This window comes from Heloderma suspectum, chromosome 2, assembly GCF_057233095.1.
Source record: "Heloderma suspectum isolate Gila_16-S chromosome 2, 16-S_ref, whole genome shotgun sequence".
NCBI classification, from domain to species: Eukaryota; Metazoa; Chordata; class Lepidosauria; order Squamata; family Helodermatidae; genus Heloderma; species Heloderma suspectum.
In genome coordinates, this window is record NC_139459.1 from 270967811 (window position 1) to 270994387 (window position 26577).

The 26577-nt window shown below is 45.4% G+C and overlaps 1 protein-coding gene across 4 annotated transcripts in view; it reads left to right on the forward strand.

The window, feature by feature from the left end:
• The window catches only part of GALNT10 (polypeptide N-acetylgalactosaminyltransferase 10), a 108313-nt gene that overhangs the window by 39525 nt on the left and 42211 nt on the right, over positions 1-26577 (forward strand). For all 4 annotated transcript variants that reach the window (XM_084839220.1, XM_084839224.1, XM_084839222.1 and 1 more), the window contains exons 5-7: positions 2201-2386; positions 11355-11538; positions 13016-13133. In XM_084839220.1, the coding sequence (XP_084695346.1) occupies positions 2201-2386; positions 11355-11538; positions 13016-13133 (488 nt within the window). The remainder of the gene's footprint in view (positions 1-2200; positions 2387-11354; positions 11539-13015; positions 13134-26577) is intronic.

Below are 26577 nucleotides of genomic sequence, written 5' to 3' on the forward strand. Positions count from 1 at the left end.
ATTTTATGCCATTTTATTTTATTTAAAATAATAAAATACAGTATTTATTTATTTATTACACTTTTAGACTGCCCAATAACAAGTTCTCTCGGCAGTGAACAGAAAAAAAGCAGCACATAATAACATCAGGATAAAATCTACAGCAAGGAGTAAAAACAATGCAACACACAATACAATCAGAGTAAAATCAGCAGCAAGTAATAATGGTGGAAATATTTTAAAGCACTAAAATAGTCGATAAAATGTCTGGCAGAATGAAAAGGATGTCATCTGGTGCTTGGAAGACCATAATGTAGGTTCTAGGCAAGCCTCTCTGGAGAGGGCATTCCATGCATGAGGTACATGGAATGCCCTATACTGAAAAGGCATAGGTAAATATGGGAGGAGATGCTCCTTCAGGTAACCTGCACCCAAGCCGTTTAGGGCTTTAAAGCAGCACTTTGAATTGAGGCCAGAAACAGACTAACAACCAGTGCAGATGGCAAAGTACTGGCATAATATGATCATATCAGCCAGTGCCGGTTTAACCGTCTAGCTGCCCTGCTTTGGGCTAACTGAGGTTTCACCATTTTCAAAGGCAACGTCACATATGACATGTAATAATTCAAACAGGAGGTTACCGGAGTGCGAGTAACTGTCACAAGGCTACCTCTATCCAGGCCTAAAAGCGGATAAAAGCTGTTCTGAGCGACTAAGGCCCTCTAGTGACAACGATGGATCCAAGAGCACCCTCTTAATATGAACCTGATCCTTTAGAGGGAATGCAGCCCCCTCCAGAACAGGGTGAATGGCACTTAATCCACCAGACCCACACACAGTATATCCAGCTTGTCTGAATTTGGCCCCTATCCAGTCAATTACCCTGGTCAAGTACTGGTTCAGAACATCAGCTCCCTTACCTGTATTAGATGGAAAAGGAGAAGTCAAACTGAGTGTCACCCTCATATTGATGTCATCTTAGCCCACATTCCCAGAAAACCTCTCCCAGTAGCTTCATGTAGATCTTGAAAAGCATGGGGCATAAAATAGAGCCCTGAGGAATTTATATCTGTCCATGCTAATTGCATAAGAAACAGCATCCTAACCTAACTATAGTATCAAGCGGATCCAAGGGTGAAAAGTGCATGGGGCTTATGTTGCAGTCAACAGATTAATTAAAATAGTGATGAAGACATTTGCTTGCTTTATTATAGTACACTTATGGGTTAACTACTTGTCTGTCACATGCACATCAGATTTTGATAATTACATTTGTATTGTTTTAATGGACATCTGTGTGTTCTTGAATTATACTCAGTAATTTATTATTTTTATAACTATTTATAGTCCCACCTTTCAGGATAGAAATCCTTCCGAGGTGGCTTACAATTAAGATAAAGAAACATTGATAAAATCACGATAAGCAGGATTGAAAAACAGCAACTCATAAGGATTCTTCACGAAGAACAGGTGATAATAGAAGTCCCTGTGCGGAAGAGAAGGACACTGGAGCAGGCTCGGAGGTGGCTTTTGCCTGCCTTCCTGTTCTCTCCTAGAATCCTTCCCACAGGGCAATTGGTGGAAATGGCCCTGTGGAGGGAGGCGAAATCACAGCTGGAGCAGGGGCCTGAGATGGTCTTGGCCTGTCTGGCTCCGTCGTCTTTTTCTCTTAATGGCCTAGTAAAGGATTTGTCCAACCACAAATATTTTCTTAGCCTAAGGGCTGTGGCTAGAATATACTTCCCTTTATAACTTTTATTAATACAGACTCCGCAGACCAACTTCCACCAAATAGTCATATTTCTGGAAGGTAATAATAACTAGGAAGTCTGGAAGTTGAAACAGGAATGATACTGGTAGCAACAGAAGGTAGAACTTATTTTACAATCATATATCATCTCAAAGTGTTTCATATCTAGTAGCATATCTTACTAGCAATGTAAGATGACAGAGATTGTATCCTTTTATGGTTTGGGCCATGCTGCTCAACCACTGTCTATCAAAGCTTGCAAAGCAGTCATAAGGGTGTTGCTGATGTTCATGCGTCTGTCTGATTTCAGGCACTTTGACTCTTACTCCCCTGCTGCATTTTTAGTTGTTTCACATTTAGTTCTGTTTCTGACTCAGTGGCAGTACTTCTGATAGTCTAGGTGTAAGTAAATATATAATTTCTTAAAGATCAAAACTGTAAAAATATAAAAGTATTAGTTCTTTCATGCAGAACACCTGAAAAAGAGCTTGGAGGACTATATGGCCCAGTTTTCCAAAGTGAGGATTCTCCGAACCAAGAAAAGAGAAGGATTGATAAGAACCCGAATGCTGGGGGCTTCTGCAGCAATAGGAGATGTTATTACCTTCTTGGATTCTCACTGTGAGGCCAATGTGAACTGGTTACCACCTCTTTTAGGTAAGCAAGCTATTTGAAATAGATTTAGTCTGAGAAATACAGATGCTGATGCACTGTTTTATGGCATTTCTAGCTATATACAATGCATTCAGAAGCACAGAAACCTAAAATCTAACTTAAGAGTTTTATTCTAAGGATATTTTCTTTTTAATAAAGTCTTATTCTGTGGCATCCCCTAGTATTGTTTTTAAAAAAAACAAAAAGGTAACATTTGACTTGCAAAAGCAGTGCTGACATCACTTAGATAAATCCATCAGTTTGATCCCCCTTTTGGCAAGTGGGGTGGGAGGTAGGTTTAAGTCAGGGGGTGGGCAACTTGTGTCCTCCTCAAGTTTTGGCCTACAACTCTCATCATCTCTCACCATTGACTATGCTGGCTAGGGCTGATGAGAATTGTAGGCCAAAGCATCTGGAGGATTACAAATTGCCCATCCCTGGTTTGAATGGTGAAAGGCAATGACCTCCAGTTACATAGAATGCTGAGACTGCTTAAAACAGTACTATCCAACTCAGTACTCACCCAAAGTATTATCTGTGTCTAATGTGTCTGAACTTATTCTCCTTTCTGACTAAAATATAAGTAAGTTACATCCACCTACAATAAAATCAGATGATTTTATCTCTTACAGTAGGTAAATAAATTTAACCTCTCAGTTGAAACTAAGGTCCGATTCAGATGGCACTTTTGATGAGGGAAGGGATTGTTAATCTGGTAAGAATCACAGGCACTCTCTTTTCCCCCACTCCCTTATCACACAAAAAAGTAACAATATGGAGGATTAGCCAAGCTACAAGCTGACTCCTTCATTATCTTTCTCCATGGTAAGGAAGCAGATTGAGGCAGACATGGGGTGTACCTTGAATTTTTCCCCTTGAAAGCATCACTATAATAAAGCCTAAATTGCTGACTATGTATATTTTATGTTACACTTGCACAGCTAGCCCAGAAGTGAACAAGAAAGGGTACTGCAGGTGATCTTGCAGCTTGACTAATCACCCATATTATGCTGCCTTTTTCCTCCATTGCACATAAGCTACCCAGCTGTGAGCATTCATGGCTTATTGGGCTGGAACAACTGAGGTGATTGCCATGTTACTTTTGAGGACTTTAAGGGTTATTGGTGGCAATGTATAGTGGGTCTGGCAGTATCCTGCCAGTATAATCATGGCTGAAATGTACACACATCTACTGGAGAACTGTGATGGAAGGAGAAGAGGGGCCTCAGAATGAGCAGAATTGAGTGGTTGCTGTGGCAGAAAATGACACATCTATAAAACAAATAGTAATAACCTGCATTATTTTATTGTAGGAGACAAAGCATTCTGTCCCAGTTTTTTTAATGTTGTTGATTGATCAATTGAATTAAGATATTTCTAAAGTGCCCTTCTTCCAGTGGATTCCAGAGTGATGTACAATGGACATAAAATATTAAAATAAAATAAAGATGCAATCATAGATCATTAGATTTGTAAAATTGATTCTGTGGTTTGTCCAGCCTCAAAAAATTGGTATGACATCATATTGAATTTCTGAGCCATGTGCAGTAATAATAGCAAGTATATTTTAAAATTCAGTTTATCAAGTAGTAAAATTAGTCTATGAAGTTCTGGATATTTAGGAACAAACGACGCTATTTTCTATAATCTCTAGCTGTGATAATAAATCGAAGGGAAGAAGCAGCTAGGTTTCTTTATTTGTCAAGATATATTATGCAGTATTGTCTGAATTTATGATCTGCCTGAATCTGGCACAGAACTAGAGAACACATTAATGCTGAGTGGCAAACTGACTTATTGAACTGGTTGTCAACTTGAGCCAAAAAAAGAAGGCTAACTACCAGATAATTATTCTAAAAGAAGCTTAAATACCTGTTTAATTTTTGTCTAGTACCAAGGTGTACAGGCTTTCTAAATGCATAAATACTCAGTTCTGGAAGCCTGTGTCTAGACTGGTTAGTTCAGATATTTTATTTATGTATTTATTTATTAATTGCCCATCTGGCTGGTCACCCAGGCACTCTTAGCGATGTACAACATATAATAAAACAGTTTAAAACAATAAAATTCTACAATAAAACATTTTCTAAAATACCCTAACCCACCCCAAATGCCTGCCTGAACAACCATGTTTTTAATGCACGGCGGAAGCTCATTAAAGAGGGGGCATGACGGAGTTCCTTAGGGAGGGAATTCCACAGAGTGGGGGCCACCACAGCAAAGGCCCTCTCCCTCGTCCCCACCAGTCTAGCTGTCCTGGCTGATGGGACAGAGAGAAGGCCATCCGAGGCTGATCTTGTTAAGCAGCCTGTCTGGTGTTGCTGGAGGCACTCCTTAAGATAGGCTGGGCCGGAACCATATAGGGTTTTAAAGGTCAAAACCAACACCTGGAATTTGGCCCGGAAAACAACTGGTAACCAGTGCAACTCCTTCAGCACTGGAGTGATGTGATCTTGCCGGCAGCTACCTTTAATCAGGCGAGCCGCCGCGTTCTGTACCAGCTGCAGCTTCCAAACCGTCTTCAAGGGTAACCCCACGTAGAGCACATTACAGTAGTCTAAACAAGAGGAGACCAGGGCATGTACTACCGATGGGAGCAGATGGTCGGGAAGGAAGGGGCGCAGCCGCCGTATCAGATGGAGTTGATACAGCGCTGTCCGGCTCACAGCTGACACCTGAGCCTCCATGGACAGCTGGGAGTCCAAAATGACCCCCAGGCTGCAGACCTGGTCTTTCAAGGGTAGCCGTACCCCATTCAACACCAGGTCAACATCCCCCAGCCTCCTCTTGTCTCCCACCAAAAGTACCTCGGTCTTGTCAGGGTTCAGCTTCAGCTTATTCCTCCCCATCCAGCCACTCACCATCTCCAGACATTTGGACAGGGATTCTACAGCCAACCTTGGTGAAGATTTGAACGAGAGATAGAGCTGCGTGTCATCCGCATACTGATGACACCGCACCCCAAACCTCCTGATGATAGCCCCCAGCGGCTTCACATAGATGTTAAATAGCATCAGGGAGAGGATGGAACCCTGTTGCACCCCACAAGTGAGTGGCCACGGGTCCGAAACCACCTCTCCCAGTGCTACCCTCTGGTACCTGCCAGAGAGGAAGGACCGGAACCACCACAATACGGTGTCTCCAATGCCCAACCCCTCCAGGTGGTCCAGGAGGATACCGTGGTCAACCGTATCAAAAGCCGCTGAGAGGTCGAAGAGAACAAGGAAGGAGCATTCACCCCTATCCAGAGCCCTCCCCATATCACCCACCAAGGCGACCAAGGCCGTTTCTGCCCCATGCCCAAGCCTGAAGCCCGACTGAAATGGGTCTAGATAATCAGTTTCTTCCAAGTGTGCCTTCAACATGAAATGGATTATCTAGATCCATTTCAGTCGGGCTTCAGGCCTGGTTTTGGAACGGAAACTGCCTTGGTTGCCGTGTGGGATGACATCCGCCGGGAGAGGGACGGGGGAGTGCGACTCTGTTGATTCTTCTGGACCTCTCAGCGGCTTTCGATACCATCGACCATGGTATCCTTCTGGATAGGTTGTCTGGGTTGGGAGTTGGAGGCGCTGCACTATAGTGGTTCCGCTCCTTCTTAGATGGCTGATTCCAGAAGGTGGTGCTGGGGGATTATTGCTCTGTGCCATGGCAATTGTGCCATGGGGTTCCACAGGGCTCTATTTTATCCCCTATGCTGTTTAACATCTACATGAAACTGCTGGGGGAGGTTATCCGGAGGTGTGGGCTGAGGTGCCATCAATATACGGATGACACCCAGCTCTCCCTCTCTCATCAAACCCAGGTGAGGCAGTGGCTGTTCTGAATCAGTGCCTGGGCACGGTAATGGACTGGATGAGGGCCAATAAACTGAAACTCAATCCAGACAAGACGGAGGTACTGTTAGTGGGTGGTTTGTCTGCCCGGCTAGGTGATATTCAACCTGTTCTGGAGGGGGTTGCACTCCCCCTAAAGGATCAGGTTCGTAGTTTGGGGGTGCTCTTGGATCCAGAACTGTCACTTGAGGCACAGGTGAACTCAGTGGCACGGAGCACTTTTTATCAGCTTTTTATAGGTTGATATACCAACTACGCCCTTATCTGGACAGAGATAGCCTAGCTACAGTTACCCATGCTCTGATAACTTCTTGTCTGGATTACTGCAATGCGTTATACGTGGAGCTGCCTTTGAAAACGGTCCGGAAACTTCAGCTGGTCCAAAATAGGGCAGCAAGATTGTTAACAGGGACTGGCCTGCAAGCTCATATTACGCCAGTACTTTTTTCCGCTGCACTGGCTGCCAGTCCATTTCCAGGCCCAATTCAAAGTGCTGGTATTAACATTTAAAGCCCTTAACGACTTGGGGCCAGGTTATCTGAAGGATCGTCTCCTCCCATGTGTGCCTGCCTGGACCTTAAGATCATCATCAGCGGCCCTTCTCTGTGAGCTCCTGCCAAAGGCAGTGAGGTGGGTGGCTACTAGGAGGAGGGCTTTTTCTGCTGTGGCACCCCGGCTCTGGAATGAGCTCCCTAGTGAGGTTCGCCTGGCACCTACATTGTATTCCTTTCGGCACCAGGTGAAGACCTTTTTATTTTCCCAGGCATTTTAGCATTTTAGCTTTCTAGACTTTTAGCTTTGCTGTTTTAAAAATCTGTATTTTAAACTCCTGCACTGCTGCTAGGTTTGATTGTGGTTGTATTGTTATATTGTGGTTTTAATGTTCTATATATTTTAAATTGTTTTATTGTGTGTTGTTTGGTTTTATTTTTTGTGAACCGTCCAGAGAGCTTCAGCTATTGGGTGGTATAGGAATGAATGAATAAATAAAATAAAAATAAATAAATAAATAAATGATAAACTGCATCGCCACCACCTGCTCAATCACCTTGCCCCAAAAATGGCAGATTTGAGACTGGGCGAAAGTTGTTCAGAACTTGGGGATCCAAGGAAGGCTTCTTTAAGAGTGTTATATCACTGCCTCCTTGAGGGCTGATGGCATCACGCCCTCCTCAAGGGAGGCGTTCACCACCACTGTGATCCCCTCACCCAGTCTTTCTCTGCAGCCCATAATGAGCCAAGATGGGCAAGGATCAAGTAAGCAGGTGGTCGGCCTTACAGATGAAAGCACCTTGCCCACTTCATCAGAAGCAAGAAGCTGGAACCAATCCCACAAAACTGGTTTGCCACAGGCCGCCTCTTGCTCACTAACTGTATCCACAGCGTGCGGAGTAACACTCCTTATCCGATCAATTTTATCTGCAAAGTGCCTTGCCAAGGCCTCACAGGAGGCCTTAGAATGCTCCAGTGGTTCCGGAGCCACAGGACCGACCAGGCTCCGGACCACTTGGAACAGCCTCCTGGGACAGCACTCTGCAGACGCGATAGAGGCAGCATATATTTTGCTTTTTTGGTGCCTTCACCGCCACGTGATAGGCTGAAGATACAGCTCTAGCCCGTGTCTGATCGTCTTTGGAGCGAGACTTCCGCCACCGGCGCTCTAGTCGTGTCACCTCCTGTTTCAGAGCTTGCAACTGTGGATTGAACCATGGTGCAGTCCGAGCCCTGTTCAGGGGGAGAGGGCGTTTCGGAGCCACCCGATCTAATGCCCCAGTGATTGCGGCATTCCAGCCACCCACCAGGGTCCCGACCGAGTGGCCGTTGGCATACTCCAGAGAATCCCCAAGCGCATTCAGGAATCCATTTGGATCCATAAGACACCTGGGGCGGACCATTTTAATGGGCCCTCCACCTCTGCGGAGGGGTTGTGGAACCGAGAAGTCCAACGTCACCAGATAGTGATCTGACCATGACAAGGGGGTGGTGGATATCCCCCCGACTTCCAGATCACTCCCCGCTTCTCCAGAAACACAAGGTCTTGTGCATGACCGGCTTACATGGGTGGGCCCAGTTAGAATATGGTACAGCTCCCAGGAAGCCATGGTCTTCCCGAGGTGCTCCTGTGAGGATGGCCTGCAAATGTACACTGAAGTCCCCCAACACCAAGAAGTTAGGGGACTGTACTCGCACATCAGAGAACACCTCAAGCACCTCGGCCAGGGAGTCAGTCGTGCAGCGGGGTGGATGGTACACGAGCAGAATCCCCAGACTGCCCTTCGGGCCCAACCTCCATTACATGCACTCAGCAACCTTGGTCTCCCGGCAAGGGTGTCTGGTGAAGACCAAGGACTCTCGGTAGATAACAGCCACTCCCCCTCCCCGATCCCCAGCCCTCAGCTGCTGTGCATACGAAAATCCAGCTGGACACATTGCTGCAAGAGTTGGAGCAGCAGCCTCGGCCAGCCCGGTCTCCGTAATACATGCTAGGTCTGCATCCTCGTCCAGGATCATGTCATGGATGAGGGAGGTTTTCTGGGTAACAGACCTGGCATTGCAGAGCAGCAAACAAAGGCCAGAAGATGGAGTCATGCTTCCCCCAGCTATCCTTTGGCTCTGGACAGGCCCAGAGGAGGGGACAGATACTACACATCTCTCCCTTGTTCCCCTTACCTGGCATGGCCTGCCCCTAGCGCTCCACCAGCGCCTGCCGCCCAGCCTCGGTATGTTCTAGCCCCCAACACTCCCCCCACTGCCTCCATCAGGTGGACACATGCCCCCTCGCTCCCGCCTATCAGGCAGGCTACCCACCCCTAAAAACACAACAGAATCCCCCAGAAATTAACAACAACACTAAAAAATCCCGTTAAAAATAATGCCAGGCGGAAGTCCGCAGGGAAGGCCTGGTGTTGGTGGCGACAGCAGCGGTGGTGGCAGCAGCAGGCCCAGCAGCAGCAGGCACACCTCTTCCCTGGTGGTGGTGGCTTCTCCTACAGGCCCTGGCTCCCCCAGGCCACATCAGCCAGCCAGCTTATGTAGCCCCTCCAGGGAGGGGCAGGTGGAAGCAGCACAGCTGGCTCGGTACCTGGGGGCCTGGTCCTGCAGGGACTGGCGGTCTGCCAGGCAGAAGTCTGCGGGGAAGGCCTGGTGTAGGCGGCGGTGGCAGGCAGCAGCAGGCCCAGCAGCAGCAGGCATGCCTCTTCCCTGGTGGTGGTGGTGGCTTCTCCTGCAGGCCCTGGCTTTCCCAGGCCACCTCAGCCAGCCAGCTTATGTAGCCCCTCCAGGGAGGGGTAGGTCGAAGCAGCACAGCTGGCTCGGTACCTGGGGGCCTGGTCCTGCAGGGACTGGCAGTCTGCCAGGCAGAAGTCCACAGGGAAGGCCTGGTGTTGGTGGCGGCAGCAGCAGCAGGCCCAGCAGCAGCAGGCACGCCTCTTCCCCGGTGGTGGTGGCTTCTCCTGCAGATATAATACATGATAATCAACCTGCTCCTGCTCCTTGGCCCTCATTATCCGCTTAGGGCAGCCTTTGCCAACATAGTGCCCTCCAGATGTTTTGGACTACAACTCCCAACATTCCTGACTATTGGCCATGGTGGTTGGGGCTGATGGGAGTCCGAAACATCTGGAAGGCACTAGGTTGGGAACAGAGTTACCAGGTCATAATGCCTCTCTCCTAAGGCTTAGTTACTGATAGTAAGAGCTTTACGCTGCAATATGCTAGTATGTTTTGTATTTATGGCGTTGCCCCTTTTGCCTTTGGCCCGTCATTTTTGCCTTTGGTCCTGTCCACCCCTGGAATGCATCCTCCTAGAGTTTCTCCGAAATTGAATTCAGCTATCAGGCTGAAAGAGGTTCTGCATCCGTGGTCTACACAGGGTAAAAAGTCAAATGACATCACAGAGGGCTTGGGGGAAAGGGGCTGCCCTCATGTGAACTCCCAGGGTTGGTTAGAAATCAGGACCCTGGGGCCGGATTGGTTACCCACCCTGGATCAGCCTCTTCTTATATCATGTCTGTTTTGTTCTTCTTTCAGCTCTGGTTCCTCAATTCATTGCTTATTCTGCACCCCTCGTTCAGTCACTTTGCTTCTAGATATTCAGCTTCCTGACTTCATGGGATCTGTTCCCAGTCTTTCCAAAAAACCTATTCCTGTCATTAAGACCCATGTCAGGTTCTAATCCAAGCCAAACTGGTGTCATTCCTTTCCCTCGCAGAAGATAGCCTACAGACATTGGGAGCGCTGATCCTTGAGTAGTTAGGATATTCATAAATACCTACCAGTTCAGCCAACTGTGTAAGAGATAGAGATGTTGGAGAAATCCACAACAGAACCAAATGAGTTTGGATTTTCATGCATCTCTCCTGCGGATTCTGCAGTGGACCGGCTTTTCCCCTGTCGGGTGGATTCCGCGGACTTGCAGACAAGTTTTCCAAATTTCTTGAATTTTGCGCAAATTTTGTCATAGAAAAGTACACAAAATAAGAAAAACTGACCCAAAACGTGCATTTTCCCCATAGGCTAAAGCATGAAAATGCACATTTGAGGGGAATTTGTACGCTGTCGCATGTGCTAATTTGTGCAAATGCAAATTTATGCAAATTCAGAAACAAAACCCTGAGCAGTAGGAGGACAACAGAATGAAAGATGCCTGACAATCCGTGAAACACAGAGTGGATTTTTTACCATCCATACATCCAGAGACTTCAATTTCACAAGCACAATGCAATATAGATACCAGTGAATGGACTTATCAGCTCTTCCCTACCTCAGTTTATGAGCAAGTTTAGATTTGAGGAGGTAGAAAATAAATCAACTCAAAGGTGTATATTTGCCTCTACAATTGTTAGCTTCACAGAATGATTCCTTTATCCAGTGATTGGGGGTGGGGGGAAATCACAGGTGAAAGCATAACTCCTGTACTCGGAAACAAGACAACTTAATTTTTTTGTGGTTAGTAGAGAAGTCGCTTAATTTAAACCTGAACTGAGTGTGTTTTGTGATAACAAGACAATCAAAATTATATATAGTCATGCTGTAGTAGTTCTGAGGTCATTTATGTTCTACTGTAGATGCAGTCTCTTGCTACAGATGAAAGGAGCAGCAGGTAGGAACTTAACAGCTTTCTCTTTACTCCTTAGACCGCATCGCTCGAAACCGCAAAACTATTGTTTGTCCAATGATTGATGTAATAGACCATGACCACTTTGGTTATGAAACACAAGCTGGCGATGCAATGCGAGGAGCATTTGATTGGGAGATGTATTACAAGCGGATCCCAATTCCTTCTGAGTTACAGAAACCTGATCCCAGTGACCCTTTTGAGTAAGTTCGTAAAAGAAAATGTGCATAGGTGTTTAACAAGCAAGGCTGTCACAGAGATGGTTAGGCTCCTGGCACTGGCGCGTTCAGACAAATAGAAACTATCCTTGAACGTCACAGGCCACAATTCAAGAGCTGTACTTCTTTCATGATACTTTTGACTGCAAAACTAGAAAGGAAAACAAGAAGGCCAATCACAAATGTACAAATATAATGTATATTTGAAAGGTCACAAATTATAAAAATAATACTGCATACAGCATGTGTTGGTGCAAAATAATGCAAAGTAAACAAACATGAGCAATGTATCCAGTGTCATATCAGCAGAAATTCAGAGGGTGACTTCCCCACCCCTCTTTCCCCTGGCAACCCGCAGAGTGCCTGAAAGCCTCTCTTCTAAGGGTCAGAAGAGCTCTGTTCACAGAAGGTGCCTCCATCCAATTCTTGGGGATCAGCTTTTCCATTCAGTACTCTGCAGCACAATCCACTCCATTCAGGAGGGTCTCTTGACCCTCAGGAGAAGCTTTTTGAGGAACTTCAGGGAGAAGGGAGGCAAGGAAGTTGCTCTCTGTGAATGTTTTCTGCTGGCATGACGTTGGATAATTACCCATAGTAATTATGAGTTCACAAGTTAATATAGTGATTTAACAAAGTAATTGTAAATTTGCATGATGGATATAATTGTTTATGGGTAGCCAGCAAAAATCCATTTCAGTTAAGTCTCCTTCATAAATCATCTATGTGTATTATGAAAACAATGAAAATTCTAATTCCATATGACAAGAAACATCACTGAGTCACTGTGACCATTTATACACATATCAGTTTAATAATTTATTACACTTTAAAAAATCTTAATTACTTACAGAAAACTCAAGATGAATTAAAACTTTTAAGAAGTTTATATAGTGTTAAAGAAGCTTATCAAACAATTTTAATGAACTTCAGTTATTACTCTGCAATGGAAGAATAACTTTCTGGTATTCAACAACTTGTTATGTGTTGATGAATATGCTGAATCATTAAACTGAAGGCCTAGCCATTCAACTAGTGCAGTAATCATTCATCTAGAAGATTAGGTTTGATTCAGGGTCTCTTGCCAGCTAAACCTTCCAAGGGGAGGAAGAATATTAAAATAGAAAACATTGGGTCTTTGGACAAGGTGTTCCATATTTCTACACTTAGACAGACAGACAGACATTATATATGGACTTTTAAAAACTTATTTATGTTGCCTGTTGGAAGTCTGGAGCTGATTGATTCTTAAGGAAGCTCTGCCAAGTTCTCCTGGGTTCCATAGTATAAAGAAATACTGTAAATCAACAACGCTGCAGAGATTGCAAGCAACAGTAAGGTGTGGTGGTAGAAAAAATATTACATTTTGAAATCTGATGTTGGTAATGCAATTCATCTAGATCTGTAGATGTAATGGAGAACTGTATTGATATGCTTGTAATACAGAGTCTGATTTTACCTTAAGGTCTCCTGTAATGGCTGGAGGACTGTTTGCAGTCGATAGAAAGTGGTTCTGGGAGCTGGGTGGATATGATGCAGGCCTGGAGATATGGGGAGGAGAACAGTATGAAATATCATTTAAGGTGAGCTATATTCTCTGAACACTTTTATTTGAAAAGAGGTTGGATAATTAGTCTTTAAGCATGAAGCACCAGTTTACACCCCTGTTGTTGTTTTTCATGTTTGTGTTTATGAAATCTATCGGAAGTCAGAAAAAATTCTGCAGTATTTCTTGAGAAGCACACTTTACAAGAATGAATTAAAAATACCTATGTAAATAATAGGAATAGTGAATACTGTTGTGGCTAAACTGTAAATAGAGGAAATAGAACTTCAGACTAAGGGCACAATCCCATGGCTGCTACTCAGTGGCTAGACAGCCATAGGATAGGTCGGTTCCCTGAGAACCGACTTCTACCCCCTCCCGTGGTGCCTTGTAGGCAGCGTGGATTGTGGATTGGCTTCGCACTCCGTGCTCATAAGAGGGCGTTCAGCGGGGTGGGGCGGGGGGACGTGCCTTTCGGATGCTTCCTATGTGTTGTCCAGCATCTGCCCCCCCTTCTGACTTTCCATGGCTAGACAGCTGAAATTGGTTGTCCAGCTGTAAATGCAGGGCATCTGAAGTGCAGAGGGGAAGATCCCCTCTGCACTGCTCCTGCCCTGCATTGGATAGGCAGTCGCCTCCGAGTTCGGAGGCGGCCACCTATCCCGATAGGATTGCGCCCTTCGTTGATTAAGTAGCCAATGGTAATCCAAATGAAATAGAGTTGGAGAAGGAATGCACAGGATACTGCCAGTTTTTCTTTGGTCTCTGTGCATCATGCATATGGGCTGTGATTTGGGAAACTTCTGTAGCTGAGGAGTTTTGCTGAGAAACCTCCCACCGTCCCAGCAAGTTCCTGCTTATTCCCTCAGATCTCTTTCGACCACCATTGTGGTAGCCTTGTGAGGGAACTTCTCCCTGTTCAGCTGGGCTGAAAATGTTGTTTATTGTGCTGAGGTTTTTATTCTTTCTTTATCTTGTCTATTGTTGTTTCTATCCGTCTCTTCTGGCATTTTCTTTTTGTTTCACAGTCTAGCAATCGCCCAACACACAGATGGTCCTCATGTCGCCATTTCGTAAGCGTGTCCATTGCAGGATCAAGTTGCTGCATACGGACATTCACTCTGCCTTTTTTGCCTGGGAGAGGGGGATGTCCTAGAATCTTGGCTGCATTGCCATGCATTTACCAAACAGGCTCAGCAGAATCAGTCTAATCACTCCCAGAAGAACTCTCAGAACCACTGTCTATTATCTTTGAGCAATCATGGACGACAGGTGAAGTGCCAGATGACTGGAGGGCTAATGTTGTCCCTATCTTCAAAAAGGGCAAAAAGGAGGAACCTGGGAACTACAGACCAGTCAGTCTGACATCAATCCCTGGGAAAATTCTGGAGCAGATGATAAAGCAATCCATCTGGAAGCACCTTGAAAACAATGCCGCGATTACGCGAAGCCAACATGGATTTGTCAAGAACAAATCCTGCCAGACGAATCTGATCCCATTTTTTTATCAGGTAACCACCCTTGTGGACTGTGGGAATGCTGTGGACATAATATACTTCGACTTCAGCAAAGCTTTCGACAAAGTGCCCCATGACATCCTGATAAGTGAACTAGCTCAAAGTGGGCTAGATGAAACAATGATCCGGTGGATCCACAGTTGGCTACAGAATCGGACTCAAGGAGTGCTTATCAATGGGATCTTCTCAAACTGGGGAGAGGTAATGAGCAGGGTACCTCAGGGCTCAGTCCTGGGCCCAGTGCTCTTCAACATTTTTATTAATGATTTGGAGGAGGAGGTGCAGGGAATGCTGATCAGATTTGCAGATGACACAAAATTGGGCGGGATAGATAATACCTTGGAAGACAGAAACAAAATTCAAAGTGATCTGGATAGGCTGGAGCACTGGGCAGAAAACAACAGAATGACATTTAATAGGGATAAATGCCAAGTTCTGCACCTAGGAAAAAGAAACCAAATGCACAGTTACAAGATGGGGGATACGTGGCTCAACAACACTACAAGCGAGAAGGATCTTGGAATTGTTGTAGATCACATGAGCCAACAATGTGATGTGGCTGCAAAAAAGGCCAATGCTCTTTTGGGCTGCATTAATAGAAGCATAGCCTCCAAATCCTGGGAAGTACTATTTCCCCTGTACTCAGCACTGGTGAGGCCTCATCTGGAATACTGTGTCCAGTTCTGGGCACCGCACTTTTAAAAGGATGCAGACTGGAGAGGGTTCAGAGGAGGGCAACAAAGATGATCTGGGGACTGGAAACCAAGCCCTATGAGGGCAGACTGAAAGAAATGGACATGTTTAGCCTTGAAAAGACTGAGGGGAGAGATGATAGCGCTCTTCAAGTACTTGAAAGGTTGTCACAGAGAAGAAGGCCAGGATCTCTTCTTGATCATCCCAGAGCGCAGGACACGGAATAATGGGCTCAAGTTGCAGTAAGCCAGACTCCGGCTGAACATCAGGAAAAACTTCCTGACTGTTAGAGCAATGCAACAATAGAACCAATTACCTAGGGAGGTAGTGGGCTCTCCCATGCTGGAGGCATTCAAGAGAAGGCTGGACATCCATCTGTCGTGGATGCTCTGACTTGTATTCCTGCATTGAGAAGGGGGTTCGACTCGATGGTCTTGTAGGCCCCTTCCAACCCTACTATTCTATGATTCTGTGATTTACCATTTGATGGGCAAGCCTTGTTTAACGCCAAAACTGGTGATGCTGTAGACTCTATCAAAAAGGCATGTACTACAGTTCACTGTATGGGGTTCACTTAACCTTCAACCTCAAAAGAGCACTGTTGGTTTTGACCCTCTCCTACACAATACCCATATCAGCAATAGGTTGCTATTTGCAGTTGCTGTGCTAATACCCTTTGGTACTGAGGAAATAATACTCTTCCTCAAAGTTCCAGAGTTTCTGCTGCAAGGTTGATAGGGGTACTAAGCATCACTTTTGACTTGTCAACCCTCTTTTTTCGTCCATGTGCTTGACCTCCAATCTTCGGCACTCTCCAGCCTTCTTCCCTGTCTGCATGGACAAGCATCACATCGAACTCTTGGGTCTTCTCCATTGTCCAGAAGGGCTACAGGATCAAGTTCGATGCCTTCCCTCTGCTCAGGACTGTCCAGCTCACAGCTCTGTTGCCAATCCTCCACTGAGAAGTACAGATGCACTTGGAAAGGGTGCCATCAAGCCCATTCCATGTTGTCATCTCCATGACAAGTTCTACTCACGGTGCTTCATGATACCAAAGAAGGATGGAGGGCTCCATCCAATCCTGGACCTTTGAAAAGTCAATACCTACACCACCCCAAGGGAGTTCTGCATGATCTCCCTGTCATCTATCCTTCCTCTGCTCTCTGGGGGAGACTGGTTCACCATGATTGACCTGAAGGATTCCTATTTTCACATTATGAAAGAGAGGTCATACCATCGTTTCCTCCACTTCACAATTGGGACAGGTGCTTACCAGTTTCAGGTGCTGCAACTGTCCCCAGTCTCTTCACAAAGTGCATGGCAGTGATCCACTCTTACCTTCACGTGCACGGCTTGGAGATTTACCTGTACACACATGACTGGCTATTGGTAGCATCAACCAGTTGTCAGCTTCTTCGGTTGGTTGAGATGACTTGCAGTTTCCTCAATGATTTTGGCCTCTACATCATTTGGAAGAAGTCTTATCTACAGCCTACACAGAGCCTCCAGTTCATTGGGCACTTCTGGATTCTCAGTAGGGCTAAGCATATCTGCCCCAAAATTGGGTTGTCTCCTTGACATTTTTGGTGGGGGAATTGATTGCATGAAGGACTACAATGGCATTCAAAGTCCAGCACCTCCTCGGTCTGATGGGTGTGATGACCTTGGTCGTTCGCTATGCCTGCCTGCGTATGAGACCACTGCAGAACTGGCTTACCTACAGCTTCGATACTGATGGGGATGCTTGCCATACCAAACCCCGATTCCCTTCAGAGGTAAGGAAATCACTGCGATGGTGGACATTGTCAAACTGTCTCATGAAAGGTGTGCTGTGCCTTCAGCCCTCTCCATCCTGTGTAGTAACTATGGATGTGTTGCTCTCAGGATGGGGAGCCCACTGCGGGTGTCCAAAGAAGCACTGAGCACATCAACTTACTATAGCTGAGGGCAGTCAACAAGGAACTTGGGGCATTTAAGCTGGACTTGGTGGGCAGACTGGTCCAGATAACCTCAGACAATAGAGATGAGATTACTTCCCCTGCTTGCCCTTACTCTTCAAATCGTCTACTGGTGTGTGTCCCATGAGATCGGACTGGTGGCGATCCATGTGACCAATGTAGACAATGTGCTTACCAACTGGCACAGCTGAATGATGCTGACCTCCCACAAATGGGAAATGGAAAAGATGGTTCCAGCTACCCTCTTCAGGCATTGGGGCACACTGGAAATTGACCCTTTTTGCCTGTAAGGAGAATGCTGTTTGCCCAGTGTTCTGCAGCCGGGCAGGCCTAGAACTGGTTACAGTGGGTGATGCCTTTCTGTTAACTTAAGAGCAGAACCCTGTTTTACATCTTTTCCCCATGTCCATTAATCACCAAGGTCCTGGCAAAGATCAGGACAGATAGCACACAGAGTACTCTGATTATACCATGGTGGCTTTGCCAGCCTTGGCTTGCTCCACTTTTGTGACCAGCAAGAGGAGTATTTCTTTGGCTTCCAACAGTGCCTCACCTCCTTACCAGAGAGAAGGGCAGAATTCATCATCTGAACCTTCTAATGCTCCGAATGATGGCATGGAGGATCCGGTGACCAGTACTGAGGACATTCCGGCCCCAATCCAAAGGATCATCAGTTCTGCTCGTAAACTCTCAACACAACAGTCCTGTGCCAGGAAATGGGCTGTGTTTTCTTTCTTTGCCCGCTCAGACGACTTTGATCCTATCAGGTGCTCCTTGCACCAAGTTTTACTGTTTCAGCTGTCACTTTTTGACAGGGGTTTGAAATGTTCGCTTTTACGTATTTACTTGGCTGCAGTGTCTGCCTCTCACCTTCCAGTTGAAGAATTTTCCATTTTCTCACTTCCTACAGTGAAACAGTTTGTCTGGAGAGTCTGGAACCTGGCACCTCCAGTCTGTTGCATGGTGCCGAGCTGGAGCTTCTCCATTGTCCTACAGGAGCTTTCATCCAAACAGTTGAAGCCCCTGGCAATGGTACATCTTTGCCTTTTGTTGTGGAAGGTGGCATTCTTGTGTTCACTACATCATCACACTGCTCAGGTGAACTGTGTGCGTTACACATGGATCCTCCCTACCTCACCTTTCACAGGGACAAAGTGGTTCTACAGCCTGATCCTGCTTTTCTGCCTAAAGTGGTTGTGGATTTTCACTGAACTAGGACATTGCTTTGCTTGCTTTCTTCTCTTTGCCATCTAGTCCTCTTGAGTCAGCTCTACACTCTCTGGATGTCCATCAAGCACTGGCATTCTATAAATGGAGCACTGAAGGGTTCAGACTGTCACCCCGCCTCTTTGTCTGCTACAGTGGTAAGGCCAAAGGGTTTCAGTGCAACCCTTTGCTTTGTGGGCTGTAAAGACTATCAGGCTAGCATATGAGGTGACTGGACTCCAACTGTCTGCTCCAGTCTGAGCTCGCTCTAGTGTGGTAGTGATGTTGGTCACATTCGACAGGGAGGCCAGCATCCCTGCCCTGTGCCATGCTGCAACCTGGTCGAGGCCGTCTATGTTTATTCGGCACTATTGGCTAGATGTTCGGGCTGGGGCTGACAGCGCATTCGTTCATGCAGTCGTTCATTACCATCCTCCATTCTGCAGTAGGACACCAACCTGCCTCCAGTAAGTCAGCTTGCTACTCGTCCATATGTGTGATACACAGAGACCATGAAGAAGAAAGACAGGTTGCTTACCTGTAACTGTCGTTCTTTGAATGGTCATCTGTGCATTCACACAACCATACCCTCTTCAGTGTCATACTAGAGTTTGATGTTGGGTACCGAAGGTTCCTCTCAGTTCTGAGGCTACAATGTCGGTCTCAGTGAACTGAGGGAATAAGTGGGAACCTGCTCGGGACATGCACACTGGGGTGGTGGGGGAAGGGTTTCCACCAAAACGTCTCAGCTGTAGAAGTTTCCTGAATCGAGGCTCCATGCAGGCTCAGAGCCCATATGTGTGAATGCACATATGACCACTCAAAGAACTACAGTTACAGGTAGCAACCTGTCTTTCCTATAACTGCAGTGTGAGAGTGTGGCTAGTTACTATATACTTTTTTGAATATAGAACACTTTTTATTCCAGTGTAAATGTTGTGTACATACTGCACATAGCAATCAACAATTAAATGTAGAAGGATTTGTGGTAACTTTAAAGACTGAGCTCTGGTTTCACTTAAATTTACACGCAAGAGTAGAGTTTTGAGTACTAAATCAATATTCAAGAGACTGAAGTCCTCTCTCTACAGAAAAAAAAATAGAATGACAAGCTGTTGAAGTTTCTCCTTGTTTCTCAGATTAAAATATTTCAGTCATGTCTTAGAGAACACTGTGGAACAATAGGTGAGTCTAATGGAAACAGTCTGGTCCCTTATTTATTAATTAACATTTATATACCACCTTATTTGTTAAAAAGCCAACAAGGCGTTGCACAACAATTTAAAACAATAAAACCTTAAAATTCTAAGAAAGAAGTATATTAAAAATAGTAAAACATTAAAACAACATAATTTTAAAGGCTAAATTTAAAGGAATCTGTTTTCACAACCTAACAGCCAAGAGAATGATGGCTGATCGTAATTCTTGAGTGAATGCATTCCATAGTTTGTGGGAAACACAGAAGAAAGCCCTTTCACATGTGCCCAACAAACGGACCTCTGTGGGTAATGGTATCCTCAAGAGGTCCTGTCCTGCAGATTTTAATTACTGGACAGGTTCATAATAAGTCCAGCTGTACTAAAACCACTAATTCAGTTTTTTTAAGGGAATAAATGTGTGGAATCATCATGGAAATTAAATAATATTGACATTACCAACCCATCTTAGAAAGCTTTTTTGGTTATTACTGATCACTTGAGCAAATGCAGTAGTTAGCAGAGTGATAGCAATTGGAAGGAAGTGCAGTAGTGCAAGACATCATACTTTTGGACGGGAGGGGAAGATTTTAGTGCCATGAGGTGAGCAAATGAGTAGACACGTTATCTCATGTCAAATCTACTTGAGATTCAACTTTTTGAAATATTTGAGAAATGTTTTCACTAATTTTATTTATTACATTTCATTGTCATTGAACTGCATTGATCTGTATGACCTATAAGTTTATTTACTAGAATTCATTAACCTGAATAAATACAACTGAGATCTCTATTGCCCTACAATACTTCTAGCGATTAAAGGGCTTGTGTTAAATTAATAAACAACTTTGCTGCCTTAATTAAAAATATTTGCTGTTTTTAGTGCATTGTGCTTGCTTTAGATTTGTTTTCTGTTTGCAGTTGTCTCTAATAAATTATTACTTTATCAATTCTGGTAGGCTGTATGTCCAGCTGAATAAGCCACACTGCTTCAGCATGAATCCAACAGAGACTAGAAAAAAACACAGTGGATAATTTAGCCTTGCCAGCAGCAACACATCCCTCCCCTGATAATTACAACCATTTCTTGTCCTCTGTTTTCCCCAAGTAGTTTTTCAGACCTGAACTACTTAATGCTGTTGTAAGGACCCATCAAAGTACATTCATTTGGCAATTAACATGCAGCAAATGACATTTTCTTCCCATTGTTTATCCATAAAAAACTGAGTAATAAAGACATATTGGAGGTTTCGTGTTTCCCCTTTGAGATTCCAGTGGGTTCCATTTATCCTTTTTACTATTGTGTGCAAAGAAATGGTGTAATAATGTGATTCTCTGCAGGAGAGGGTAGAAGCAGCATTCATCTTTTCCAGCTTGGACCTTTTCTAAAACAGTAGTTTCCAAGAGTGATGACAGTGACTCTGCAAGCTCTTTGTTTCTGAAATGCTGGAGCAGACACTCATTGCTTGATCTGCAGGAAATAAGACAACTTCATTCATCTGCCTACGTACACGCTGAATTTCAGGGTTTTATTTCAGGCCAGAGATGATAATTTATGGTGGGTTAAATTCACTCCAATTAATCCTAGCAAAAGTCTTCTTTTTCTTGTATTGTGTGACAGAAAATGACATTTAACTGAAAGAGTGTATTTTCAGAAGTTAAGATAAATTGATGCATTCATATGTGGTTGATAGATTTCATTATTCTGATGAAATTACAAGAATAAAAGATTTGTTCATAGCAACAACAAAGAAGACTGGAATTCTTGAAGCTTTGAAACTTCATAGTCAGTTTTAGAGCACCATCTGTTTATAAAAAGATGCAAAGAATCCTCTCTGAACAAAGAATTGACCTAGGGCATCTTCCAAATAAACCTTTTCCCATATTTCAAACACCAAATTAGCAACCCATTTTTAACCGAGGATTTTTCTTCATTAATCTAGCCCAGATAACATTCTTGCTAGGGAATTGGTTTGGCAGCAGTATGTAAGATAGGGCAAATTGTTAGGGGGTTTTTTTGTTTGTTGTTTTGCAATTCTAGGAAAGAACAAAAAGTGAAATTAAATGAATGGCATTCATTACTGCATTTAGATTTGAAACAATCCCTCAAATTTGGAGAAAATGTACACATCTAAATTTCACTGATTTAATATAGGGAAATTCTTTATTTTATCATTGGCGCTTGTGTGCATGACATCAGGGAATTGACTCTTGTTTTTTATGTAGCTTATAGGAAGGACATGGTTCTCCATATAGATTGTGGTGCCCTGAAAGTTATTTGATAGCCTGCTGTTGATGAGGATGCATAGTTCTTTGCAGTCAGTCATTAAGGATTTTTACTTCGTGCTAGTTACAAGTCAGGCCAGTTTATTTCAGGTAGATATTAGATATATACAACTGGTACTGCATTTTATTGGAAATGAATTGCTGTAACTACTATACAAATGTTTCCTAAGGTTTAGGATGCAATCCTATGCCCCCAGACAGCATCTGGGAGGGGGGGACATGGGATTGTTCGGTTTCCCGGCCCCAAGCTCCCCTCTCCCCCATAGCTGGCATGGCCAGAACCATGCCAGCTACCTCTCCACGCTTGCAAAACGAGTGCAGAGATGGGGGAAAGGTGGTGTTCCCAAGGGTGAGGAGGGGAGGAGACTGGGACGGCAGCCATACAAGAAATCCTATGGCTGCTTCAGCCTCCTTCCCTCCGCCTCCCTGAAGCCTCCACTATTCAGGCGAAATCATCCATCTAGCTTAAATGCAGAGCAGGAGGTGCAAAGCCTCTGAGTTTGGAGACTTATGAGTAGCCAGGGAACATCCCATAGGATTGCGCCCCTACTTTGTTTTTTTTAAAAATACCTGCCTGGGCGATGATTTTAAGAGGTAGGGAATATTGTAAATATAGTCTGTCTTCTGGAGCAAATGCTTGCATTAAAGAAAATAGTTTGGGGGCATTTCACAGTTACCACTTCAAAATAACTTTAAGTAGAAATGGATAGACTCCTTGTTATAGAAGAAGCTGATATCCACTAAGTATTGTCATGAGCATGATAGGAACTGGGTATCTTGTAGCTGCAGATCCTGTTCTTCAGTTTATTGTGGCTGTTGATCCCCAAAATCCTCAGGGGAAATCCTGGCAAGCCCATATGCCTTGGAGCATGTCATGACATCATGACCATTATCAAGCCTACTGATCACCTCCACAATACTAGTATCATAGAAAATCTCCCATCACTGTGTTACTGTGTTGGCTGCTGTTTTGGCCATGGTATCTAAAGCTCCAGAGTCTTCTACAAAATGAATAATACTTCCTGAGCCAGCAATTCCAGCCACGCCTGTTGTGGCATCAGCAACATATATTGTTTCTCTGCCAATCCCTCAGGTGGTGGAACAGACATCAACCATGTCTTCCGTGGTACTGACCATTGCAGTATCTGCAATAATTATAGAATCATAAAGTTGGAATCTTGAAAAGTTGGAGGTAATCTGATCCAACCCCCTGCTCAATACAGGATCTGCAGTTGCATTCCTGTCATATGGCTATCCAGCCTCTGCTTAAATGCCTCCAGAAAATGAGGATCCACCACCTCCCATAGAGGTCAGTTCCACTGCCAAATAGCTCTCACAGTTTCTCTTAATGATCAGCCAAAATCTGCTTCCCTGAAATTTCCACCCATTGGTTTGAGTCCTGTCTTTTAAAGCAACAGATAACAACTCTGCTCTATCTTCTGCTTGACAGCCTTTCAGATATTTGAAGGCAGTTGTCATGTCTCCCTTTAATCTTACATTCTCCATGCTAAACATAAAAAGGTAAAGGTGTCCCCAACCAGTCGTGTCCGACTCTAGGGTGCGGTGCTCATCCCCGTTTCTAAGCCGAAGAGCCAGCGCTGTCAAAAGACGCTTCTGTGGTCATGTGGCCGGCATGACTGAACACCCAGGTGCACGGAACGCTGCTACCTTTCCCGCCGAGGCGGTACCTATTTATCTACTTGCAATTTCTTGCTTTCGAACTGCTAGGTTGGCAGAAGCTGGGAGTGAAGACGGGAGCTCACTCCGTCACACAGCACTCGGGTCTCGAACTGCTGACCTGCCGACCTTCCATTCTGCAGTTCAGCGTCTTAACCACTAAGCCACCACGGCCCCTTTGCTAAACATACCCAGCCATTTTAACCACTCCACATAGGACTTGTTTTCCAGCCCCACTTCCCATCATGGTTGTCATGCTCTGGAGGTGCTCTAGTTTGCCAGTGTCCTTCTTTAAATGTAGTGCCCAGAAGTCCAATGTGGCCTGGCCAATTCAGAATAGAGTGGAACTATTATTTCTCTTCTTCATGGTCTCTGTGCATCACACATATGGGCTCTGTGCCTATGCAAAGCCTTGATTCAGGAAACTTCTATAGCTGAGAAATGTTTTTGGTGAGAACCCTCCCCCACCGTCCAATTACGCATGTCCCGCTCAGCTCTTCAGTTCTTTTTCAGCTATCATGCTGGTTGCCTCATAGGGGAACATCTCTCCTCCTCTAGAATGTTTAGTATATTTAGCTGCGTTTTCTTCATCAGTTTTTGTTATTTCGTCATTATTTCTTTCTTATCTATCTTCTAAAAAAAAAAAGGTAGCTAGATTACTTAGAGTTCTCCGTAACTTGCTTTGCAGACCCTGATTATTATTATTATTATTATTAAACTTATTAATCGCCCATCTGGCTGGTCACCCAGCCACTCTGGGCGATGTACAACATACAATAAAAACAGTTTTAAACAATAAAATTCTACAATAAAAGCATTTTCTAAAATACCCTAACCCACCCCAAATGCCTGCCTCAACAACAACATTTTTAATGCATGACGGAAGCTCATTAAAGAGGGGGCATGACGGAGTTCCCAAGGGAGGGAGTTCCACAGAGTGGGGGCCACCACAGAAAAGGCCCTCTCCCTCGTCCCCACCAGTCTAGCTGTCCTGGCTGATGGGACAGAGAGAAGGCCATCCGAGGCTGATCTTGTTAAGCGGCCTGTCTGGTGCTGCTGGAGGCGCTCCTTAAGATAGGCTGGGCCGGAACCATATAGGGTTTTAAAGGTCAAACCAACACCTTGAATTTGGCCTGGAAAACAACTGGTAACCAGTGCAACTCCTTCAGCACTGGAGTGATGTGATCTCTCCGGCAGCTGCCTTTAATCAGGCGAGCCGCCGCGTTCTGTACCAGCTGCAGTTTCCGAACCGTCTTCAAGGGTAACCCCACGTAGAGCGCATTACAGTAGTCTAAACGAGAGGAGACCAGGGCATGTACTACCGATGGGAGCAGATGGTCGGGAAGGAAGGGGCGCAGCCGCCGTATCAGATGGAGTTGATACAGCGCTATCCGGCTCACAGCTGACACCTGAGCCTCCATGGACAGCTGGGAGTCCAAAATGACCCCCAGGCTGGTCTTTCAAGGGTAGCCGTACCCCATTCAACACCAGGTCACCATCCCCCAGCCTCCTCTTGTCTCCCACCAAAAGTACCTCGGTTTTGTCAGGGTTCAGCTTCAGCCTATTCCTACCCATCCAGCCACTCACCGTCTCCAGACATTTGGACAGGGATTCTACGGCCAACTTTGGTGAAGATTTAAACGAGAGGTAGAGCTGCGTGTCATCCGCATATTGATGACACCGCACCCCAAACCTCCTGATGATAGCCCCCAGCGGCTTCACATAGATGTTAAATAGCATCGGGGAGAGGATGGAACCCTGTGGCACCCCACAAGTAAGTGGCCACGGGTCCGAAACCTGCTCTCCCAGTGCTACCCTCTGGTACCTGCTGGAGAGGAAGGACCGGAACCACCGCAATACGGTGTCCCCAATGCCCAACCCCTCCAGGCGGTCCAGGAGGATACCGTGGTCAACGGTATCGAAAGCCGCTGAGAGGTCGAGGAGAACAAGGAAGGAGCATTCACCCCTATCCAGAGCCCTCCTCATATCTACCAAGGCGACCAAGGCCGTTTCTGTCCCATGCCCAGGCCTGAAGCCCAACTAAAATGGGTCTAGATAATCAGTTTCTTCCAAGTGTGCCTTCAACTGCACCGCCACCACCCGCTCAATCACCTTGCCCAAAAATGGCAGATTTGAGACTGGGCGAAAGTTGTTCAAAACTTGAGGATCCAAGGTGGGCTTCTTTAAGAGCGGTCTTATCACTGCCTCCTTGAGGGCTGATGGCATCACTCCCTCCTCAAGGGAGGCGTTCACCACCGCCTTGATCCCCTCACCCAGTCTCTCTCTGCAGCTCATAATGAGCCAAGATGGGCAAGGATCAAGTAAGCAGGTGGTCGGCCGTACCGATGAAAGCACCTTGTCCACTTCATCAGGAGGAAGAAGCTGGAACCGATCCCACAAAACCGGTTTGCCACAGGCCGCCTCTTGCTCACTAACTGTATCCACAGCATGCAGAGTAACACACCTAATCTGATCAATTTTATCTGCAAAGTGCCTTGCCAAGGCCTCACAGGAGGCCTTAGACTGCTCCAGTGGTTCTGGAGCCACAGGACCAACCAGGCTCCGGACCACTTGGAACAGCCTCCAGTCACTGAAGGGACTTCATATGGCATTAAAAGCGTCCTTCTGTAAGTGCTTGAAATTCAGTAATGAATTACTACCAACAGATGGACATTTGCTTTGTTTGTTTGGCCTTGACAAGACACACATAGTGGAAACCTGCACTCATTGTCAAGGCTTCTCCAAACAAGCCCATTACAGTTGATCAGACCATCTTAAGGTGGTACTGTTAAGGAGGGCTATAGAAGCGGTGGACGCTCCCAAAACAGCAAAAACAGCTGAATCACTCCCTAAGGAGAAGGGCTTATCATCCAAAAGGATGTCTCCTCTGATGCCTGCCTCTCTGGGTCCTTCAGTCCCAATCTGGAAGGGGCCGACTGCACCTTCCA